Below are 23,591 nucleotides of genomic sequence, written 5' to 3' on the forward strand. Positions count from 1 at the left end.
GGGGATGGATGGAGATATTCGGAAATTTTCTCAATAACTTGAGTTTTGATATGGGTTTTGGACAGAGAGATAAAGGTATAGAGAAGAGCATATATCAATTAGCACCTTCCGTGCAAAGTTGTGAGCATGTGTTTTACTACTGCATGTACCAGGAATTACATCAACTAGCTCTCTATAGTACGTAGTAATCTTACTGTGTGCCTGTAAACCACGGGTCAGTAAACTTTCTCCATAAAAGGACAAAAAGAAAATATTTTAGATTTTTCGGGCCAGAAGGCAAAATTGAGAATATTATTTGTGTTCTACAATAACCAAAAAAAAGCACCTAGATTTCTAATTGTTTAAATTTATGAAATCTGAATATAATAGTAATAATTGAGTGCAGTATTTATAATACATGTTTACCAATTTAAAGAATGGCATTGGAGTATAACTGGAGTTTATAGTTACTATTTCCTGTCATCAAAATTAATTGCAGATGTTCATCTATCAGTGGTGATTTTTATGGAGTATTTTATCTTTGCAAATGTCTTTTCACACAGATAGTTATTTCAAATACTGATATCATTCCATGAGGATATAATTTTAATTGAGTACATTAATTATTTGGAATGTGTTTTTAGAATTTTATTAGGTTTTCTTGCCTTTTAGCATGTTGTTACATTGAAGAATAATCACTTCCAATTGAAGATAAGGTGGAAGCTCCTCAGTTGCAGAGTTAAATGGATTTTAAAATATGAAAATTTTCTTTGCACTTTCATTAGATCCAAAAATGCTGCTGGAACTGTAATTTAAACTCAAAAAATATATCTACTGCAAATTTATTGGGAAAGGGGATTTCCCTTCTTGTTTTAACTTTTGTCCAATGGGACTATGTTACCTTTTGACAGCACACAAATCTCATGAGAGCTAGAAATTACTTAAAACTAAAACAACTTTGGTAGTTGTGAAATTTCTATCAGGGTATGAATTTTGCATATAAGTATTCTTTTGGCTTGTTATTTTAGGTTGGAATAGATTAAGAAAATGAACAAATTTTCATCATGACAGTTTACCTTCTTTTATTGTCCAGGTACCTTTTTCAGTGGATCAGTAATAGTTCTTTGTACTTAATTTACATCCTTTTTAGAAGACTTTAGGAAACTTTTCTTCTAGGAGGTAGAATGGTAGGACTTAGGCATGGAAAAAATATGAAGTGTTATCTGAGGATTGATAAATGGTAACAGAAGAATGTGTCTTAAAGTTAATCTGCTTAAAATGGAGACCAAAATTTGGTGTGAAAATGGATAAGAATGCTAATATTCATATGGAATTGCAAAGGATGCTGAATAGCCAAAAAATATCTTGAAAAAGAATAACGAATTTGGGGATCACAGTTTCCAATTTTAAAATGTCCTATAAAGTCACAGTAGTCAAAACAGTGTGATATTAGCATAATGATAGACATATAGATCAATGGAACAGAGCTGAGTCCAGAAATAGGCCATATATTCATGGTTAGTAGATTTTTCAAAGGAGTACCAAGACCACTCAATGGACTAAAGAACAGCTTTTTTAATAAATGATGCTAGAACAACTAGATATCTACATCTACTCAAAATGTATAAAAGACCTAAATATAAGAATTAAAACTATAAAATTGTTACAAGAAAACATGAGAAATTCCTTATGACCTTGGATTTGGCAATAGTTTAAAACTATAAAATTGTTACAAGAAAACATGAGAAAACATTAAAACTATAAAATTGTTACAAGAAAACATGAGAAATTCCTTATGACCTTGGATTTGGCAATAGTTTCTTAAATATGACACCAAAAGCACAAGCTACCAAAGAAAACAGACAAATTGAACTTCATCAAAATGAAAAACTTGCACATTAAAGGATACTGTCAAGAGAACATAAACACAGCTCACAGATTGGGAGAAAATATTTGCAAATCATTTGCCTGATAAGGGTCTAGTACCCAGAGTATATAAAGATGTCTTACAACTCAACAACAGAAAGATTGACAACTCGATTAAAAAGTGTGCGAAGGACTTGAATTGACATTTCTCCAAAGATACACAAATGGCCAAGAGGCACGTGAATAGATGCTCAACAGCATTTGTCATTAGGGAAATGTAGTTAAAACCATAATTAGATAGTACTTTACACTCTACCATTATGACTAAATTTAAAAAGCCAGACAATAAAAACTGTGTATGTGGAGAAATGGAACCCCTGTACATTGCTGGTAGAAGGTAAAATATTGCAACTGCTTTGGAAAACAATTTGGCAATCCCTCAAAAAGTTAAACTTGGAATTACCATATAATCCAGCAATTCCATTTCTGGGTATATGCCCCAAATAATTGTAAACAGGAACTCAAACAAATTCTTGTGCATAACATGCTCATTCAGCACTATTCACAGTATTCAAAAGGGAAAAACAGTCACACAGATACATACAATGAAATATTATTCAGCTGTAAAGAGGAAGTGCTGATATTTGCTACAAAATGAACGAACTTTGAAAACATTATGCTAAATAAAAGAATCCAAACACAAAAAGTCACATATTGTATGCTTCTATTTGTATGAAATATCTGGAATAGTTCATAAGACAGAAAGGTGGATGCCAGGGATTGGGAGAAGGGAAGAATGAGGACTCGTTGGCTTAGTGGGTGGTTTTCTCTTGGGATGATAAAAGTGTTTTAAAAATAGGTAGAGGTAGTGGTTGCACCGCATTGTGAATGTACTAAATGTCCCTGAATTGTGTACTTTTTAAAAATGGTTAATTTTGTTATGTGAATTTCACCTAAATAACAACAAAAAAATAGATTTATCTTGAAAAATGAAACTAAGAATTGAGTCAGTCTACTTTTTCTTGTATCAGGTATTAATTAGCTATCTGATATATTTTCAGAATAAAATAAAACAGATTGCCACCTGCTAAATTTTTTCGGCGATATTTTTAAATTACCACATGCTGACATTTCCTATAAACTCTTGTCTGGTTTGTCCAGTCAAACTTGGAATGAATTAATTGGAATCTGTCTATAGTATCAAGTTACGTTTAATTTTAATTATCAATTGTTTTCACAGGGCCATATCTTTAGAATTTTCACTGGATATTTAGAAATTACAGAATGAATTGAGTTTTGAATTGAATTTGTTTTTACTGTCTTCTTAGCAGTGTTCAAATAGTGTTTTTTCATGTTCTTAAACATGGGACAGTAAAATCAATTTATAAATAGTGAATTCCTCCAATGCTATATTTTAAACATGAATTTTTGAGGATAGAAATTCTCTGTCCTTCGCGGAAATCCTTGATTAAAGCAAGGTAGAATATAAATGTCATCCTAGAAGTGAGAAAGAAATGGCTAGGTCTTTTATAACATAGTTCCTAATAATCAAGTAAGATAATGATATGAAATGCTTAGCACATAATGAATGTCAATTATTATCTTGATTATAGATCCAAAATATGAACATTTACGGGAAAAAAATGTACGTGATTGGATAAAAAATCTACTAAAAAGTCTATTTTACAAATATTTCTAATTAATTTTCCTTTGTTCTCCTTCAAGTTAATTATATCAGTATAAACTAGATTGATGTACAAGTTTGTAATTTTCGTGTTAGTACTCTAAAGTTTGACCACATGTTTCTATTGTAATTTCTTCTGTTTTGAGTTTCGTAATGACATGTTGAAGAAATTTTATTAATCAGCAAGACAAAGAGCATTGTAATTCCTTTAGTTGGCATTATGCTGAGGTTGAAAACAAAAAAAATATGATGACCAAAACTGATCTTTTTGGTGTGATTTATACACGAGAAAGTATGTTCACTAGCTAAGTAAAGTATACCATATCTTAGCTATAATTCAAAAACTAAATTTGTCGCACTGGTAAAGAAACTTAACTAAAAACAATATATTAGGCAGCCAAAGTTTCAGAAATTTTGTTAAGAAACTTTTTATTTAAATTTCTTACTCTCTTTTTAACTTAAAATTTGGATGGGTCATGAATTTTAGAAAAATGTCTTCTTTAGCAAAACTCATTTCACAGATAGCTGACTAGCATGCCTTTAAAGGATCAAGGGTTTATTCCATTTTAATTAAGCCTCCAAAACTTTCAGGCTCTTGAAGTTTATAAGTAAGCTCTTGTATTTGCCAAATTGGGCAAGAAACTTTATGAGAACAAATTTTATGATACAATGTATTATACTTTCATTTTAGTTCAGCTCAGCTGGAAAACAAGTTTTCTTGAAGTGTGCCAACGTTATTTTTTTTGTCTTTTGGCCCTACTCAGAAAACGATATAATGAAGAGCATAATGTTAAAATTATGAAAAGCAGAAAATTTTTCTTAAATCAACAGGTTGGAATACAAATTATATTTTAATCAATATCATTCCAATCATTGCAAAAAAAAAAAAAAGGTGTTATCTTTTCGGAATTAAAGAATCCAAGCTTTTTTTCAACTTCAGATATTTTTAATGCATCATTGTTTGTGTATATTAATTATATCAGGGCAAACCCAGATTTGGGGAACTTAAAGCTTATAATTTTGAGAGACTTTTTGTAAGAAAAAGTAATATAAAATCCAATAAAAATTAGGTAATGGATCTTTGAAAGAAACAAGGAAAATGTTATATTCTTTCTTCTTATGTAGATTATAAATGACACTCTAAGATATATAATGTCTATAATGAAACTGTTAAGTTGAAATTGAAAATAGTCACAATATTTATGCTAACAAATATAAAAACAGTCTTATTTTGCATTTAATTTTGGGATCAATATTTTATCAAGATACAGAGTTTTAGGTTCTCAGTACCCCACCCAGCATTTTAAATATATCATTCCATTGTCTTCTGGATTCCATAGTTTATGTTGACTGTAAGTTTTGTTTTTCTTTGATGGCAGTGTATCCTTTTTCTCCCCTAGCTGTTTTTAAGATTTTCTTGTTATCTTTGATTTTCAGCCATTTGACTGCTGGGTGTGATTTTCTTTCATTTTTTCCAGTGTTGGGTTGGTTATGCTACCTGAGTCATGAGTTATTATATCAGTTTGTGAATATTCTTAGTTTTTTTTTCTGAAAAAATTGCTTCCTCATTCTCTCTCTCCTCTTCTCAATTTCAGTTACATTGGGCTGTCTGATTCCCACATGTCTCCAATGCTCTGTTCTTTTTTTTTTTTTAACTCTCCTTGCTTTAGTTGGATATTTTCTGCTCATCTCTTCAAGTTCACTAATATGGTGTTTCGCTGTGTTGAGTCAGCTATAAAACTCACCCACTGATTTCTCAATTTCAAATATTGTATTTTTCAGTTCTAAAATGACTTTGATTCTTTCTCATAGAGTTAAATTCTCTATTGAAATTTTCTTCTTTTCTACTGTGAACATTTTTCTATATCTTCTTTATGTTAAAAAGTTTTCTTGAAGTCTTTATCTTCTAAATCTGTATCATTCGTGGGTTGGCATATAGATCTTATTTTTTCTCTTAATTATTGGTCACATTTTGTGCCCTTTACCATGCTTTGTAATTGTTTTTGTATACCAAATACTGTTTATTATAGACAGGATCATAGATTGATATAAATGTTATTTTCTTTCTAATATTAGAAATGTGAAGTGCTGAGTTGAGGTGTCAACTCACCCATGAATTGAACTGGACGATTTGAGTGACAGCTTTAGATATACATACTCTATCTCTGGTTTTAAATGTCTTAAGAGCAAGACCTGTTGTGTTGCAGGTGTCTCTCTTTGGTGTGGCTTTGTACTTCTGAACTGTGAAATTGGGAGAGATTTACCTCTACCTTTTGTGTTCTGCCTCCTTTTTCTCATCCCCCCTCTCAGGGTGGTATACTTTTGGGTGAGAGCAAATGTGTTGAGGGGTCACTTTTGAAATTCTACACTGAAAATGGGAGGTACGACCTGTTGTAGTATGACTTTGACTCTTAATCACCATAACACTACAGAATACATTTGCCTCCTAGCCCAACCTCTCCTTCTCCACCAATTCACTTGTGTAGTCCCAGCCATCAGTAAATCTCCCAGGAGAAAACTGTGTTTTGGGGCTTCTGTAAGATTCCAGTCTATCATACCAGCCCATGAACCATCAAGAGCTATGCTAGTTTCTCTTTTTCTTGGTAGTGTCCCACTTTTTGATTCTTAACTTGTGTCTAAATGGCGAATCTTCCCAGAAATTAAAACAATCCAGAGGTTCAGCTTACCTAAAAAGAGATATCACTTTTCTCTTGGTTTATTCATTTTGGTTCCATTGCCCTTCAGTATCTTTAAAAACATGATTTTTGGGAATAATTTATCTTTTTCTCTAGCAGTGACTTGCCACTTTGTGCTGGAAAATTAGTCTTGTAAAAGTGAGAACACAATTTAGACCTTCAGTTAGATTATTGGCTTGTTGTTGAATATTTATATTTGTTGCTAAATCGTCCTAGCCCAATATTGATCAGTATAATGTTAGGAAAAATTGTATCTAGAGAGTCAATTTTAATTTCAAAATTCCTTGTGGTCAGCAATAATTTAAATGAAGTATAAACATAAATTAATTTTCTTTTTTTCTCCCTTTTCTTGTTTAGTGAGTGATAGTTGCTTCAGGAATCTTGCAGAAGATCGCAGTGGGATAAATCTCAAAGATCTCGTACAAGATCCTTCTTTGTGAGTATTTGGTTTTTAGTACTAAATATAATTTAAAACTTTATGATTGGTGTGACTGATTTAAGGTTGAGCAGTTTCTTCTTTTCTAACAATTTGTGTTATGTGTAACAAAGCACATGACAGTTTAAACAGAAATGAAGTTATGAAACAGTTACTTTTTAGAAATACAGATTTTAGAATAAGAGATTGTGTTATGATTAATGATTGACTTTCGAGGAGCAGAGCTAATGGCTGATGATATCTTGCCAATGTAGCAGTAGATACTAAGCAGGGCAGATGATTAGTAGTTTCTTTGCTTGGGAATGTGAGATTGAATTTGTTCACATCAATCATAAGCTTTTTTTGAATAGTTCCTAATAATTATGTGTAAGTATAATTACAAATATAAAATAGTTATTTATAATAACAATATATTTGAATATGTTGAGTACATTTCTAATATTTTACATTAGAAAGCTATATGTAGCACAAAATTTTTGAAGCGTTTCATAGGTTACAATTCTTGCTCATGAGTCAATCCCATTCATTATAAGCATTTACTTTACTATGTCACTTTCTATTTCATGAACTAATAAATTTTTGCAGTTGTATGTTTACTAGAAATTATGCATACTATCTTTTATAGGAACATAGCCTCCCAGGAAGATCACCTGTTATTTAAAAAACAAAAAAATCAAGACTAGTTAACCCTGGGCAGCAGAGAAAAGAAAATTGAATACTGGCAGGTGCTTTCTTTAATGATGTTCAATGCATTCAGTAAAATATATTTTAACAGGATATCAATCTTCCACATCATATATAATCTACATTACACACTCATAACTTTTATAAGTAATTCATTAAGAATATTGCGAGGAATAAAAAGCAAAAGGGTGTTGAACCTGAAATTTATTGACTCCTTAATGATGTTCCATTCGTTTAAAAGATAGTCACAAGACGCAGAATGTTGAAAATGATTAAATATTGAAGTTTATAATATAACGAGGTCAGAAATGAATTTGCAAAACCAACTCTCACTTTTTTCTTAATCTCCCTTTTCCTCACATAAAGGGCTTGTCAATATTCTTTTTTCATGATTTTTGCTCTAGTGAAGACTGACAGTTGTCCTTTCAGTCCTGTAAATATCTAATCAAGAATATAATTAATCTATGTGAATGTAAATTTTCGTAGTAAATGAATATTGAATAACATTTATTTGCATGAAGAGTTCTGTTTTTCTTATGAATATGGGAGGGAACTGTCTTTTTTTTTTAAAGATTTCACCCATTTGAACAAAATAAGTAATTCCATTATTGTATTACTTGTAAGGTATATTTTTGGTACAGTAGGATTATTTATCTGTTTATTGCAATCTTTTATGTCTTCTACTTTAAAGTAGTCAGGCACTATCTTAATTTATCATCATTCTCCTGACATTAGTCTAGAATGTAAGAATTTAATGAGAATTTGTTTTTGCCCTTGCTACTTGGATTCGGGAAGAACTTTTTCTTTATTAAGAATTGTGAAAATATACTATTAATGACTCTAATTCATATTTTAGAGATATATTTCTTTGTAAAATTCTTTAGAGAAAGAAGTGCCCAGTGTGGACAAAACAATGCGCTTTCTCAGTTGTTATGATGGTAAATCTTTTGAGTTATCCTTCTGTAGCAATATTTATGTAGTACATACTACATAGGTAATAATTTTTTTAAGCCAGCCACCTCTTTTCTGTCCTAGATTCCTGACATAAGTTTTTACTATTTGTTCACCGATTTGTGCACACTATATGGTTTTATATGGAGTTGAATTGTTTATGTGTCAACACTGAGTAGGAAATAGTGAGAAGTAATGTTTTTACAAAAATCTCCTCCTTAAAAAAATCACTGGCATTTGATGAGTACTCCAGATTAGTGTAAGAGTTGCTAAAAATTGCATCCATGCTATTTTAATAAATGTCCTAAATAAAATATTATTAGAATATTGAATGAATGCTTTATGTGCTAATATGCCTGACAGATTTGTATTATGATTCACCTACTTGAGCTGCTGATGCTCCGAAGAGTTGATGTGTAAAAAAAAATGAGTATTTCAATCACCAATGCTCATAGAAAGAAAGGAAGACAGAATAAAGAGAAAAGGAAAAAAACAGACTAAGGAGAACCAAGACCATCTAGTCAATATTGACTCTTAGAGCAACATGTAGTATGTCTTGGGATAAATGAACAGGTAATGAATTTCTTTGGGCAAAGTACAGAAATGAAACTGGAGAGACAGAAGGAAGGAGGGAGAGTGTGTGTGCTCGCATGTGTATGTGCGTGTGTGTATGAGTATGAGTGAAGTTTGAGGAATTTACTGCTTCAGAGCAGCAGAATGTAAAAGCCAAACCAGAAGTGACTAATTAATATTCTAAATCTGTGTCAGTCTACTGGAATAATGTGATAGACCTTCTGTAATTTATTTAAATTATATATAATATGCACTCCAAGATTTTGCTTTAATTGTAGCAAAACTAATTGTTGGGCTGAAATGAACAGAGTGAGCTATATTGTGTGAGCATGATGATGGAGGATGCCATGGAAGAAAAGAAAGTTGTGGATCCTTAAGCAAGACTTTCTTGTCTTGCTACTAACTTTTGATCTTTCATAATAATGAGAGCAGAATGTCACTTACGACGGCAAGCCCGAGGTGAAAAGGTACATAAGAAGCTCTCTCTTTTTGAGGAGTGCTCTGAGAATAGTTGTTTCTATCACAATTCTATAGGTGTTAAGTGTAAGACCAAGTATAGGAACTTGACATTCACTCTGTGTTGATGAATATGCCTAGGAGTTTGTTTTCATCTTGCAGAACTGCAACTCTCTACCCATTAAACAGTAACTCCCATTTTCTCCTCTCCTCAGCTTCTGGTAACCACTGTTCTGTTTCTATGATTTTGACTACTCTAGGAATCTTATATAAGTGGAGTGGTACAGTATTTGGTTTTTTTGTGACTGGCTTACTACACTTAGCATGAAAGTCTCAAGGAAATTTGTCTGTGTTGTAGCATGTGTCAGAATTCCCTCCCTTTTTAAGGCTGGATGATATTCCATTATATATACATACATACCCACACACCATATTTTGTTTATCCATTCATCAATCAATAGACACTAGGTTGCTTCTACCTTTTGGCTATTGTGAATAATGACACTATGAATATGTGTCCAAATGTCTCTTTGAGACCCTTCTTTCAATTCTTTTGTTTATATACTCAGAAGTGGAATTACTTTATTATATAGTAATTCTATTTTTAATTTTTTGAAGAACTGCCATAGTTTTCCCTAGTGACTGTACCATTTTATATTCCTATCGACAGTACACAAAAGTGCCAATTTTTTCACTTCCTCACCAACACTCATTATTTTCTTTCTTTTTTATTTTCTTTTTTTGTTTTTTTCTTTTTTTAATAATAAACATCCCATTGAGTGTGAGGTGATATGTTCTTGGCATTTTTAATTGAATTTCACTTCACATCTTGTCTTTAGTAATCATTTTGATGCAACTCATCTACAAAGTAAACAAAAATAAGAGGTATTGTTTGTGTTTGATTATTGTGACTGTGTAAACTGTGTAAAACTATGTTATTTAGTAAAATAGAAATTCTTTTCACTGTCATTATGAAGATTATAAAATACAAATAGGTCCATAGTAATTTTGTAACAATAACATTTTAATTCATTCATCTTCCTTATTTTACATTGTGTTACTTGCTTTTTGTTACTACTTCTCTTGTTATACCTCATCTTATAAAGGATTTGGGGTAAAAACAAATTCTTTTTTAATTAGAAGATGCCAGATTGAAAGTGCAGCATACTAATTAAAAAATGACTTGCTAATTGAAATGTATTTTGATATTATAGATTACTAGTGCTTGATAACGGCATTTCATTTTTAAGAACAAAGATAAAATTAGACAAAATATTTTTATCTGATTGTAAATTTCTTAGACATCATATTTTTATTTACCTTTATGTACTTCTTTACAAATTTTACCCTCTTTTCATGGTTCTGAAATACAGCCTTATCCTTTTGAGTGTACTTGTCATTCACACTACAATCTGATTGAATGATATTTTGATTCTTTGGATCATGGCATTAAATATGAAGGAAGACAGGGTTGCCTTCTGGAAAGCAATCATATCTAAATATAGCCTATACTTATCTGCTGGTGTTAAGACAGGTTGCTATGGTGAATTGAATTTCTTAAAAATGCCAGTCAGCAGAGGATAAACAGTAGTTTTTGAAGTGGTTATTTTCCATAGAGCTGTACATTCTCATATTGCATTTTTAGGTAGATAATTTAGTTAATTTTTAATGGTCTGTTTATTCCATTTCAATTTAGAGTATCTTTGAGACCTTTAACATTTATTGAACAAAATCGAAGAGGTTTTTTTTTTTATACTGTTTTTTGTTTCTCTGTAAATAAATTTTGATGTGGAAATGCATTTTTCCAATGGCAGCATTTTAAACAATACTGATCATTCATTTTGCTCTGTTGCCAATAGTTCTGCGAAATGTAAAGTAGCTAACAAAGCTGTCTTATTTATAAATCTCTAAGTTTTTGTCATTTTTAACCAGGTTTCTTTTTAGTTTATATAAATTGGTTCATAAAATGTGTATTGGATCAATACAGCTTAATCTAGGCTGGTGCTGTTTTATTAAAGGTACTGTGTTCTATGTCAGAACTACATATCCAAAGACTTTAAATTTTACTTTGCTTTTAGAAGACTTTCCTCATTTCCATCATTTCATACATTCCTGAGAATGCATGTATAATTCTTTTGAGGGTTTATTTGTTTTAGAATTTATCTAATGAAAAGCAGTAGTAAATGCTCATCTTAATTTCTTCAACAATTAGTTTTAATAGACATAGTTCTTATAATCAAGGAACATACGATTTAAGATGGATAGTATCTGAGTTGTCCACCTGAGGTGTATGAATGACCAATCCATTATTAGAATTTTTTTAATGAAATAAATAATGTATCATTTTTAATTAGTTGATTCTTTCATTTTCAGGGTACAGAAACCTAATTCTGTAGCTTAAAAATCAAAATGAAACTCGATTGGTTTATGTTATTAAGGATTACTTCTCATGGAATCAAGAAAGAACTTCAGAAACTAGGTCAGCTATAGCAACCTCAAAGAACAGAATTAGGGAGTTCGTGCAACTGGGTTTGTTTCTCTCACCCTGTGCCATCATCTTTAGGATTTTCCATTAAACTAGGAAAATGGCTGCTAACTTACTCTAATTTCCGTCCTCTAGCTCCATGGTCTCTCTTCACTTTCAGCCTTAAAATGTAAAATCCCTTGGAAGAGTTCTGATTTTGTTAATCTGGTCATGTGCCCACACCTCAGCCAATCACTGTGGCCAAAATAGTGGGATACCCTAATTAAATGAGGGAGAAGGTAGACTCAGGAAAAAGAGTGATAAAGCTAAGAGATGTCTACTGTACTGATTCTCAGTTGTTAATTTGAGAAAGAACTAATACACTTCAGAAGTGTTATTACTTTGCCATATAACATTTTGTGCCTGGGCATAGTATCTGAATGAGATAGGCATTAGTAGTAATATCTATAATAACTTTAAAGGACTATATAGTCCAATTAGTTGATAATAATTGTTCCCTTTTTTGCTGAAATTATTTGACTATTTATGTAATACACACACATAAATGTAAATGACTCAGATGAATTTATTACTTTAATCTGAACTGGCTAGATAGCAAGTGGAATAAAAACAGGTTATTTCTGTTTTTCATACTTCTTTCTTAAAAAGAGGAACTTCACCACTATAAATCAAAAAAGGGAAAGGAGTCAAAGATTCTCATTTACCATTCCATTATAATAACTGAAGAATATTATTATAGAGGCATATAAAAGTTTAATGGGAACACTGATGAAGTATTTCAAAAAGAGGTGATCCTTGAAATGAAGCTTTTGTTAAAAAAAGAAAAAGGGATGGAAAGAGGGAGGGAGGGACTGACAGAAGGAGGGAGAAAGAGGAAGGAAGGAAGGAAGGAAGGAAAGAAGGAAGGAAGGAAGGCATGAAGGAAGGAGAGACAGGAGGGTTGTGGGGAGGGAGGGGAGAGAGAGAGAGAGAAAGAGAGAGATTGATTTATTCATTAAGAGAAAAACAGGAACTCCCTGAGTATGTTATGCTGTTTATAAACTCAGTCTAGCAGAAGGTGAATGAGGATCTAGGAGGTTGAAACTAATGATTAAAATAAAATTTTGATATTCATGTATTTCATTAATCTAAAACACATCAACACATCTGACATTGATGGTTAGAGTGAGCAAATGGATGATTTTACTTTCTGTTTATATTAGTTTTATAGTGTTGTGCAACAGATCACCATAAACTTACTGTCTTAAAGCAACAAACATTTATTATCTTACAGTTTCCATGAGTGAGGATTTTGGGTGCAGTTTGACTGTATCCTCTGCTCAGAGTCATCCAAGATTGCAGTCTAGATGTTGGCTGAGTTTCATTTTTATCTGGAGGCTTAACTGGAGAAGAATTGCTCCAAACTAATTCAGGTTGTTGGCAGAATTCATATCCTTATGGTTGAATGGCTGAATACGCTGTTTTTTGCTAGGTCTTGGCTAGTTTCTATTCACAAGTCTATCATCTTTGCCATATAGTGTCACCTATTCATGGGAGTAACATACTGTCACTTTCGGTTAGAACCCAGGAGGGGATTACACAAAGGTGAACACCAGGATGTGGGAATTATTGGGGATCACCTTAGGGTCTGTTAGTCACAATACTTTTGAAATTTTCTACAATGGAAGTCATATTCAATTAGTTTAATCTTGTCAATTTAGAAATGTAAAAGCTAAAGTTTTAACTAAGTTGTGATTTATGTAGGGTCACAAAACTACATAGTGATGGCCACCCGACAACCAGGCATTGTTTTCTTTCCATTTCCAGCCTCAGTTTTGACTTTCTTGATTTTATCACATTTGTTTTTAAAATTCTTTAATTTTTTCCAGTTTTATCATGATATCATTGGCATACAACACTGTATAAGTTTAAGGTACAGCATAATGACTTGACTTCACTTGCAGGTTTTAATTTGTGTAACTAAGTTTATTAAAAATATGATGACTATACCTTAGTACTTGGCCACCTAGGCACTGTTTGAAAATATTTTTTCTGTATGGCCTATTTAATTGTTCTCACACCATAAATGTATATATGTATATATTTTCCTCACTTTTGTTAAGAGAAGATAGAATATAATTTTTATTTCCTTTGGTTTTGTTTTATGTTGGTATCTGAGGAGTGGAACTACAGAGACTAAAAGTGGGACTGAAAGTGAGATTTAACACCCATAAAAATAAAAGCCTCAATGGAAGGACTGTTGAGTCTTATTTATGACTCCGCTATCATCTGTTGGTTGTGGATTGGGACGATAATTAAACAGGCAGGTAAAGAAGTTTGCTAAATATGCTAACTTAATGCACTTCCTAAGACACACTTGCTTGTAACTCAGCCCAAATTAGGAAGAAAATGACAAAAGGTAGAGAACACCATTTATTTCTTTTCTAGATGTTTTGAGAATTTAAAAATTATAAAGTACTATTTTTGAGAGATTATGGAAAGTTAAAATATCTCTATTCTGCTGGGGAAATTTCCATAATACTAAACTATTGGGCAGCAGTTTCAAGGAAGCCAGATCTTTCTGCTGCTTCTTTATACTCTTGCCTAGAAAGTGTAGTAAATAAAAACTACCCTAATATTTTTGCCCTCTGAGATAAATTAAATGCAAGTTAAGTTGAGAAAGAAGCCTAATTTTTAAAATCTAGGGTAATCTATTTAGGAAAGAAGGCTGGTTGGGTTTGGGTTTTTTTCTCCTGGAGTCCTCTGTGATCTCCCATGTGCTACTCCTATGGGTTATCTAAGCACCTGTCATAACCTTTACCTATGTTATCATTGTTATCATGTATACTGTCTGTATTTCTCAATGAAATATAGCCTCCTTAAGGGCAGAGATTGTGTTCATTTCTAATGTTATATCACTACCACCCACTACAGTATTTTAATACATAGTAGGCCCACCAGAAATATTCCTTAAATAGATAAATAATGGTACAAATGCGTGATTTGGTGACTAAATGAATGGATAATGGAGAGAGTAAGGGGGTAATAGACTCAATGTATAGTGAATATATATTGGCAAAACCTGCCTTTTCCCCACTGTTTACATTGTTCTGATTCTAACATTTGGCTTTCGTTGGTGTTCAATACAGAAATTTACTCTCTGGAGACCTAATGGCTATATTTAAACTTTGATTAACACTAGTTCCCTCTGCAGCCTCAGCATCTTTGTAAGTGTGCATGGGGGAATGAGAGACCTAACTCCAGGAGCAAAAGGAAATGATGAATGACCTCACTAATCCCTATGCTTCTGATTTATAGGCACTTGCTACTCAGAATACTGAGAACAGATATAGCCAAGAAAGGATTCCATTCTTTCTTAATGAAATCAAGGAAGATCCCTCAAAGCATTTTTAAAGTTGAGTGTATTTTCTGAGTAGTTTACTTTAAGAAAATCATTCATAGCATAATTTTGGTAGAGTAAAAAATATTTTGGGTAATTCAGTCTTTAATTAACTTGTTTCTTAAAAGGCAGTAATTTTAAAAGTAAGTTAAGAAGTAGATATTTTTCTTTTTTCTCTGCGAAGTTCTATTTTATTTCTCCCTCTTTTATAAATAACTAAGAACATAGTCAGGCTAGAAAAACATGTGAATTTCAGGGTGTAGGGTGACGTGACATTTGTATGCTGGTCAGAATTCACTTAATTACCTGGCATTGAATGTAAATTCTTATAGTTCGCTTAGGTTGGAAGCAACATAATATTGTCTTGACATTTTTTTTTTTTTTTTTTTTTAGCATAAATAGATGAAATCCAATTAGGATACTTTAAAATACTTAGTTTAAAACATTTTTTTTCTCTATCATTAAGCTATGAATTTAGGGGGGAAAAAACTATGTATATTTGAGTACCTACTATATGTCATTTAATATGGTAAGACTTAGAAAATAATGGTGAATAAAGGAGGCATGGTGTTTGTCATAATTTTTGTGACTGTGTAATAAAATGGAATTCAGGTTACTCTTTTTGCTTCCTGGATACCTCTGTAAAGGACGGTGACTTGAGAAAGTATCAGATACTGCTAAAAAGATGTAATCCAAAGCTTAATTCTCTATCCCGATAAAGTATATTACATTCCAAAAAGGGTAACAATAGACCATTTATTATATACGTTATTTATTTATTTATAACTTTTTAATTTAGTTATTTCATTGATTTATTCAGACTAATGACTTAGTCAAGATAATTAGATTTGAGAAAGCCACCCTGAATAAGCTGTAATTTGTTAGTGCTTCCCTTAAAGTATAATGGCAAGAGCTGAACACAGTGTTTTAGATTTGACCTGGCTGTCACCGAGAAGAGTGAAATTTGCTCAAATTATGCTTGGTATACTTCTTCTAATTCTTTGTGAATTTAACTTCTTTTGGGGAAGCAGGGGTGCATAGGGAGACTGATCAGATGTTACCCTCCTTTCGGAAGGATCTTTTTAAAAATTAAAAATTTTTATTTTTGGGGGGATGTAAATCACATACCATTACAATTTACCCACTTGTATACTTCAGTGGTTTTTAGTATATTTGCAGAATTCCATAATCATCACTACTGTCAATTTAAGAATATTTTCATCTCCCCAGAAAGAAACCCTGAACCATTAACAGCAACTCCCCTTTTTCTTCCATCTTCCCTCTCCTAGGCAACCATTAAACTACTCAGTGTCTCTATATATTTGCCTATTTTGGATATTTTGCATAAATAAAATCATTCGAAATATCTTCTTTTGTGCCTAGGTTCTTTCATTAAGCATAGTATTTTCACAGTTCATCCATATTGTAGCATATATTAATACTTTATTATTTTTTATTGCCAAATAGTATTCCATTGTATGGATAGACCATATTTTGGTTATCTGTTCATCAGTTAACAGGCATTTGAGTTTTCCCACCTTTTGCTATTATGACTAATGCTATGAATATTCTTGTAAAGTTTTTGTATAGCAGTATGTTTTATTTTCTCTTTGTTGTATAGCAAAGAGTGGAATTGCTTGGTCCTATGGTAACTTCATGCTTACTAATTTAAGGAAGTACCAAAATATTTTCTTTTTCCCCTAATTTTTTAAATTGTAGTAAAATATATGCAACATCAAATATACAGTTTTTTAGTGTCTACTTCAGTGGTATTAAGTACATTCATATTGTTGTGCAGTTTATCTCCACCATCATCTCCAGAATGTTTTCATCTTCTCCAAATGAAGCTCTGTACCCATTAAACACTAGCTCCCATTCTGTGCTCCTCTCCAATTCCCAGGAATTGCTCCTGGCAACCAGCAGTCTACTTTGTATCTCTATGAATTTGACTACTTCAGAAACCTCATATAAGTAAACTCATATAATATTCTTTCGTGACTGGCTTATTGCATTTAAAATAATGTCTTCAGAGTTCATCCATGTTGTAGCATATGCCAAAACTGTCTTTTTAGGGCTGAATATTTCATTGTATACATATACTACATTTTGTTTTTCAATTCATCTGTCAATGGACACTTGGGTTACTTATACATTTTAGCTATTGTGAAAGATGCTGTTTTGAACATTGGTTTAAAAATATCTTTTTGAAATCCTGCTTTAATTACTTCGGATATGTACCTAGAAGTGAAAATGCTGGATACTATAGTAATTCTATGTTTAAGTTTTTGAGGAACTGCCATATTGTTTTCCACAGTGGTTCTAAGCTTGAAGTCCCTTTAACATTTTTCGTAAGGACAGTCTAGTGGTGATGAACCTCCTTCGGCTTTTGCTTGTCTGGAAAACTCTTCATTTCTCCTTCAATTCTGAATCTCAAGTTTTGCTCGATAAAGTATTGTTGGTTGGCGGTTATTTTTTTTTTTCAGCATTTTGAGTATATTGTGTCACTCCCTAAGGACCTGCAAAGTTTCTGCTTAAAAGTCTGCTGATAATCTTTTGGGGTTCCCTGTATACAACAACTTTTTTTTCTCTTGCTGTTTTTAAGATTCTATCCTTGTCTTTAACTTTTGACAATTTAATTATAATGTGTCTTGGTATAGGTCTCTTTGGAATCATTTTATTTGGAACTCTTTGGGCTTCCTGGTCTGGATGTTTTTTTCTTTACTAAGATTGGGGAGGTTTTCAGCAATCATTTCATTAATTAAGCTTTCTTCCCCTTTCTCTCTCTCTTCTCTTTCTGAGGTCCTGTTATGCATATATGGTACACTTGATGGTGTCCCATAAGTCCCTTAAGCTGTCTTTAATCTTTTTCATTCTTTTTGCTCTTCCGTTTGGATGAATTCCACTGCCTGGTCTTCAAGTGCACTTATCTTTTCTTCTATTTGATCTAATGTGCTATTAACCCTTCTGTAGAGTTTTTCAGTTCAGCTTTTGTATTTTTCAACTCTGATCTGGTTGGTATTTTTTTTTATATTTTCTATCTCTGTTGAAATTCTCACTTTGTTCATGCAGTGTTCTCCTGACCTCAGTGAGTATCTTTATAACCGTTCTTTTGAACTCTTTATTAGGTAAATCATTTATCTCCATTTTATTAGTCTTTTTCTGGAATTTTATGTTATTCTTTTTTTTCCCCCTCTTTAATTCCCTCCCTCACCCCCCACCCCCACTTCCACTCCTGACCATGGATGTTGCTGTTTCCCTTTAAGAACTGGATCTCTGAAGGTAGAGCATCTCCTCCCACACACTCATGGTGTGTACCTGGGGCCTGGCACCCCCGGCGCGCTTAGGGGACCTGGCTCACCTGGGGTAGGATCTGTGGCTCCACCCGGGGTGTGAACCCAGGACCTTCTGCATGTAAAGCAGATGTGCTACCACTACACTATGGAGCCACCCCTTCTTTCTTCTGAATAATATTCTTTCGTGTCTCCATTTTTCTTGACTCTGTGTTGGTTTCATTGCAATAGATAAAATAGCTACCTCTCCCAGTTTGCTAGAGTGGTCTTGTGTAGGAGATGAACTTTTTCAATAAGGCCAGTGCAAACTTTTGGTTTTCTCTCAAACTTTTGTGATTGTCCAAACCACTGCCTTTGTTTCTAGTAGCTTTCATTAGTTGAGGGTATCCTGAAACCCATTTTGATGTCTGTGGTGTGGTTATTTCCTTGTTTACTCGATGTGTAGGATTCATTCAGCTACTTTCTGGATTTCTTACAGAGGGAGTTGCTCCGCGTGTAGCTGTAGATTCAGTATGTCCATGAAAGGTGATGAGTTCATCAAGCTCCCATGTCACCATCTTGGACAATAGCATAGAGATTCAGCACTCTGAGGTCTGGGTCTTGATAAATGTCCCTTAGAGTTTCTGGATTTTGGTCAAAGATGTTGGCATAAGAGAATCCTGAACTCACCTCCTCCCACAGATACAATGAATCTATAACTACTCATGGAACATTTACTTCTGAAAAGAATTCAGAAAAATTCTTACTATCAATGAAATGGAAAACTGCAAAATGCCCTATTTGTTTTTAGGGGAAGAAGTGAGAGAATGAAGTGGTTTAATGTAACTAAGCTTTCAAAGAGAGAGACACTTAGCTACCGTAAATTCAACTATTTTGTTTTTTTGCCACAAATATTAGACTTCCAGACAGGGTGAGAAATAAAACAATTTTACAATTAAATATCAGTGAAAGAATGTCTATGGTCATGCCACCTTGAACATGCCCGATCTCGTCTGATCTTGGAAGCTAAGCAGGGTCGGGCCTGGTTAGTACTTGGATGGGAAACCACCTAGGAATATCAGGCGCTATAGGCATTAAAAAAAAAAATCAGTGAAAGAAGTATATTTGTAAGTTAGATTTGGGGGGATATTCTGTCAGAAATACATGTAGGCGTATTGGATCTTACTGTTTCGATTGCATTTTTCCATTATAATCTTAGGTATAAATATTTTTATACTTAATAAATTATTGCTCTTAGACAACTCTCTTGGATTTTTGCTGTCTTGAAGTTTTTTGCTTCTTTTTCTAAATTTATAATTCTGCTATTATTCTTGCATTTAATTATTTATCCTAGAATAAAACAGATGTTCACTTAAAGATCTTTATTTTTTTCTCAAATATTTATATTTCAGTTTTTTGCTCATGAAGCTACCAAAAGGTATCATCCACACATGCATACGCACACAAAGGCTCTGCCCACCATCACACATGCACATGCATTCCCACACGCATAAATGTGAATGTATAGATACATGCATATACATATATATTTATAATTATGTATATATGTATATTTACACAATGTGCATTGGAGTAAAAATACTTATATAAATGTATACACTTCTGCATGATGTTCTTTTTATTTAACATTACATTTCAAAGATCTTTCATTATCAGCGTAAACAGATCTATCTTTTTTAAATAGCTGCATTGCATTTTGTTCTATGGATGTGCCATAATTCAGTTAATCAGTCCTCTGTTGATGATCTTTGCTGCTCAAATATTGATGTAATAAAAATGCTTGTGCTCATGTTATATTTTTCACATGTGCAGTATGGGACTGTAGGAGGTATTCTTGAAAGTAGTTTGTGACTTAGAGAATATGTAATCAAATGTATTTTTTAGTGTTAATAAGATCATAATTGAATCCTTTCTCAGAATTCCAGTTTTTCCTGCAGTTCATCTTAAAAAGTTCATAGTGTTGATTCTTGGAATACAACACTTTATTCAATCTTAAGCCAGTTTTGTTCTGTTTACCATAATCTCCAGAAGTGTAACTTTGGACTCTATCTCTGTCCGATTGGTTAGTGAGCTGGGGTAAAGTGTCAGGCAATTTATCGGTAGGCTAAACATATAATTTATCATTTCTAACAACTTCATGTTTGAGAAAGAAAAGAGACATTAGAGCAAAATTATGTATGTTTTGAAATATTATTGACTAAGAAATTGGATTTATATTGGTGAACCTATAAAACCAGTCTACTGAAAAACTATTTTTAAAAATAAAACCATGCCTTAAAAATAACAAATAAGCATGTGCTTTAAAATGACAGCTAAAAATTTTATTTATATTATCTTATTATAATAAAAGTTGACTAAAGCAGAATAATAATTTTTGTACATATTTATGTGTTAAGCAGTTTTTAGCCATATCAATCTGTAATATTGTCACTGATGTTTTATTAAAAAGTTTAAAATAGTCTCCTATAAATTTTTAAAATAAATTGCCTATAATCTTCTTTGAAAAGTATTGAAATGTTTAAATATTTTAGCCTAAGTATGTTCACAGATGGTGTTTTTTTTGTCTTATTCAAAATTTCTTCCTTTGATAAATATTTTTAGTTGATTAAACTCTTTAAAGTTAACTTATGGCTATTGAGTCTTTGGAATGTTCCACCATAGGAAGGTATTGCAAAATTGTAGGCTTTCTTAGTTTTATTCAATTCTGTGCAAAGTATAAATATATTAATTTCATTTGAAATTGGGAGCTCTGTCAAAAAGGCTTTCCTCACAAGTAAAGATATTATAAAGTACAACTATACAATTTCAAAATTAAATTTTATATCCTGTATGAGCTTTTATTCTTTAAGTTATCTGGTTTCTGCTTTGCTTTTGAAAGGATGAATTTCATCATTTTCCTATTTACAATCTTTGTTTTCAGTGATTGCAATTTGCTAAAAATTTCAAAAGCTGAAGACTTGGTACTGCATTCATTGAAGCTTTGATTAAAGATTTACAACTAATTTTGAAAACATGCACTCAACTTTAGATGATTCATTTATAAAAGTACTCAATAACATTATATGGCACTTAAGTTGCTTACAAAATAGTTCTTAAAAGGCTTAAGCTATTTTGCTCTTTTTAGTTTAGAGGCTTCTCAAAGCTCTTTAGTTTTCTTTAGAAAACAGTATGCCAACTGATTAAGTTCACCCTTCTTATCTGTTTTTCTACTTTTATTTTTTGCCTTAACAACAATAAGGATTAGTAGGCTTAAAGAGAGACAAAAGAGAGATAAGCCTGTAATGGTGTTCAATTTCTAGTTTTGGAAATATTTTGGGAGGTCATACAGTAGGTATAATGTTACCTCATTATATATCTGAAAATTCTTTTTTTTTTTTTTAATTCTGTTAATATAATACCTCCTGCCTGTAGTTCACAAGAATCGAGCCACATTCAGAGCTAGTCATCACCGTTTTCTTGGGCATTAATTTATAAGAGAGAATAACTCCTTTTAAAAGAACAAATATTTTACATGTTTAAAACTTTCAATATGTAACAAAATATGAGAAGAAAACATAAATAGGTTTAAATCTATAGGTGTAATTTACTGTGTCAGGTAGGAAAACTTTCCCTCTACCCTCTTAATTTACTACTTGGAGACCTGTGAATTATACTGACAAAGACAGATTAGTTAGAGAAAAAACAGCTTTAATTATATATGTATGTACCTGAGTTCACAAAAAAATGTGACTCAAACAGGTGTTAGAATTTGTGGGTTTATATACTATCTTAATAGAGGAAAGTTAGGGGAAACAAAAGACTTTGTAGAAGGGGAGGAGGAAGATGATTTATGGGATAACAGATAACTTTCTGGAAAGACTAACTGACCCTTAGGAGAATAGATGGTATAGATAGGATTGTTTTGTGACAATGTCTGTTTCAGTGTACTGCCTCTTTTTCTTCTGAGAAGTTTAGAGTTGTTCCCCAGGAAGGAATCTATGACAATTGAGTTCTTTTGAGCCTTTTTTGGGAGGCTCTCCTTTTAGGCAGAGAAGTTATTTCAGGAACTGCAATGCCTTCAGCTCAAATAATTTTTATGCCACCATGGTATATTCTGGACCCATTTACCTAAATCTGAGCGATTGCCAGATTCGCCTATTCTTTATTATTCCTAAGAAAACCAAAATGTTATTTTATATTTTTAAATGATAAATAAGTAGGCCTACATAGATAGTTTTCATGTAATAGTATGGACCTGTTCTTACTGGTAAACTAGATGGCCACTTGTTTTTCTTCCAGTAGAATTTAGTAGGAAAATTCCTGTCACCACTATTTATATTGAGCAAACTTTCCTAATGATTTTAATAGAATGTTAAACTTTTAAATTAGCGAAGGTTGAATATGTGAAGAACTCTTAATAAATTCCTTATACATAATATTGAAAATATAAAATAATTTATAAAATGGATCCAAACATATTAAAAAGGAAACAATATAGTATTATAATGTGTCATAAGATCGTCACTTCAATATGCTTATTTCTTAGCTCATTTGTCCAGGAGGGTAATATATAAAACTTCATTGTAACAGTAAAGTTCTTGTTAAGGCCTCTGGTCTAAATTGTGTTCCTACATTTTTAGATTACTGAAAAATTAGCAAACTTTTCTAGACAACTATTTTTTAAAATATAAAAGAAAACAACACTGTAAAACAGGATTAGAACTCTCTAGTAGATTGAAAGCACTCAGGGAAGAGGAACCTTATCTTTCATATTCAATCTTTTTCTTAATTGCTTGACAGTCCCTCACACTTAGTAATTTCCTTAATGAAGTGAGAATACCTAATTTCAAGTCTTAGCCCTCTCACTTATAAGATCAAAAAGAAGTATAGAATATTTTAAAGGGAGTGTACATTTCCTTTGACCAGAGGCTTCTGTAGGGAGAGTGTATTCGAGTCATCAATATCCAGAGATAAGCTGGATTACAGGAGCACAGTTGTGGCTATTAAAAAAAAGGGAATTGTTTAGGGAGTAATGAATGTCCAGAGCATTAGGTTTATAAAGGAAGGTAATGGGAAACTGTGTTTGAAGAAGGGACTTGAATAACAAAGGAAGGAAAATGTTTGAACAGGAAA

The 23,591-nt window shown here is 32.2% G+C and overlaps 1 protein-coding gene and 1 pseudogene across 7 annotated transcripts in view; both read left to right on the top strand.

Moving 5' to 3' along the window:
- The window catches only part of GPHN (gephyrin), a 390,228-nt gene that overhangs the window by 55,042 nt on the left and 311,595 nt on the right, over positions 1-23,591 (top strand). For all 7 annotated transcript variants that reach the window (XM_006915134.2, XM_015591978.1, XM_025049111.1 and 4 more), the window contains exon 2: positions 6,583-6,661. In XM_006915134.2, the coding sequence (XP_006915196.1) occupies positions 6,583-6,661 (79 nt within the window). The remainder of the gene's footprint in view (positions 1-6,582; positions 6,662-23,591) is intronic.
- LOC112482441 lies at positions 19,434-19,552 on the top strand (annotated as a pseudogene).

The sequence above is a fragment of the Pteropus alecto genome, unplaced genomic scaffold, assembly GCF_000325575.1.
Source record: "Pteropus alecto unplaced genomic scaffold, ASM32557v1 scaffold276, whole genome shotgun sequence".
Classification (NCBI taxonomy): Eukaryota; Metazoa; Chordata; class Mammalia; order Chiroptera; family Pteropodidae; genus Pteropus; species Pteropus alecto.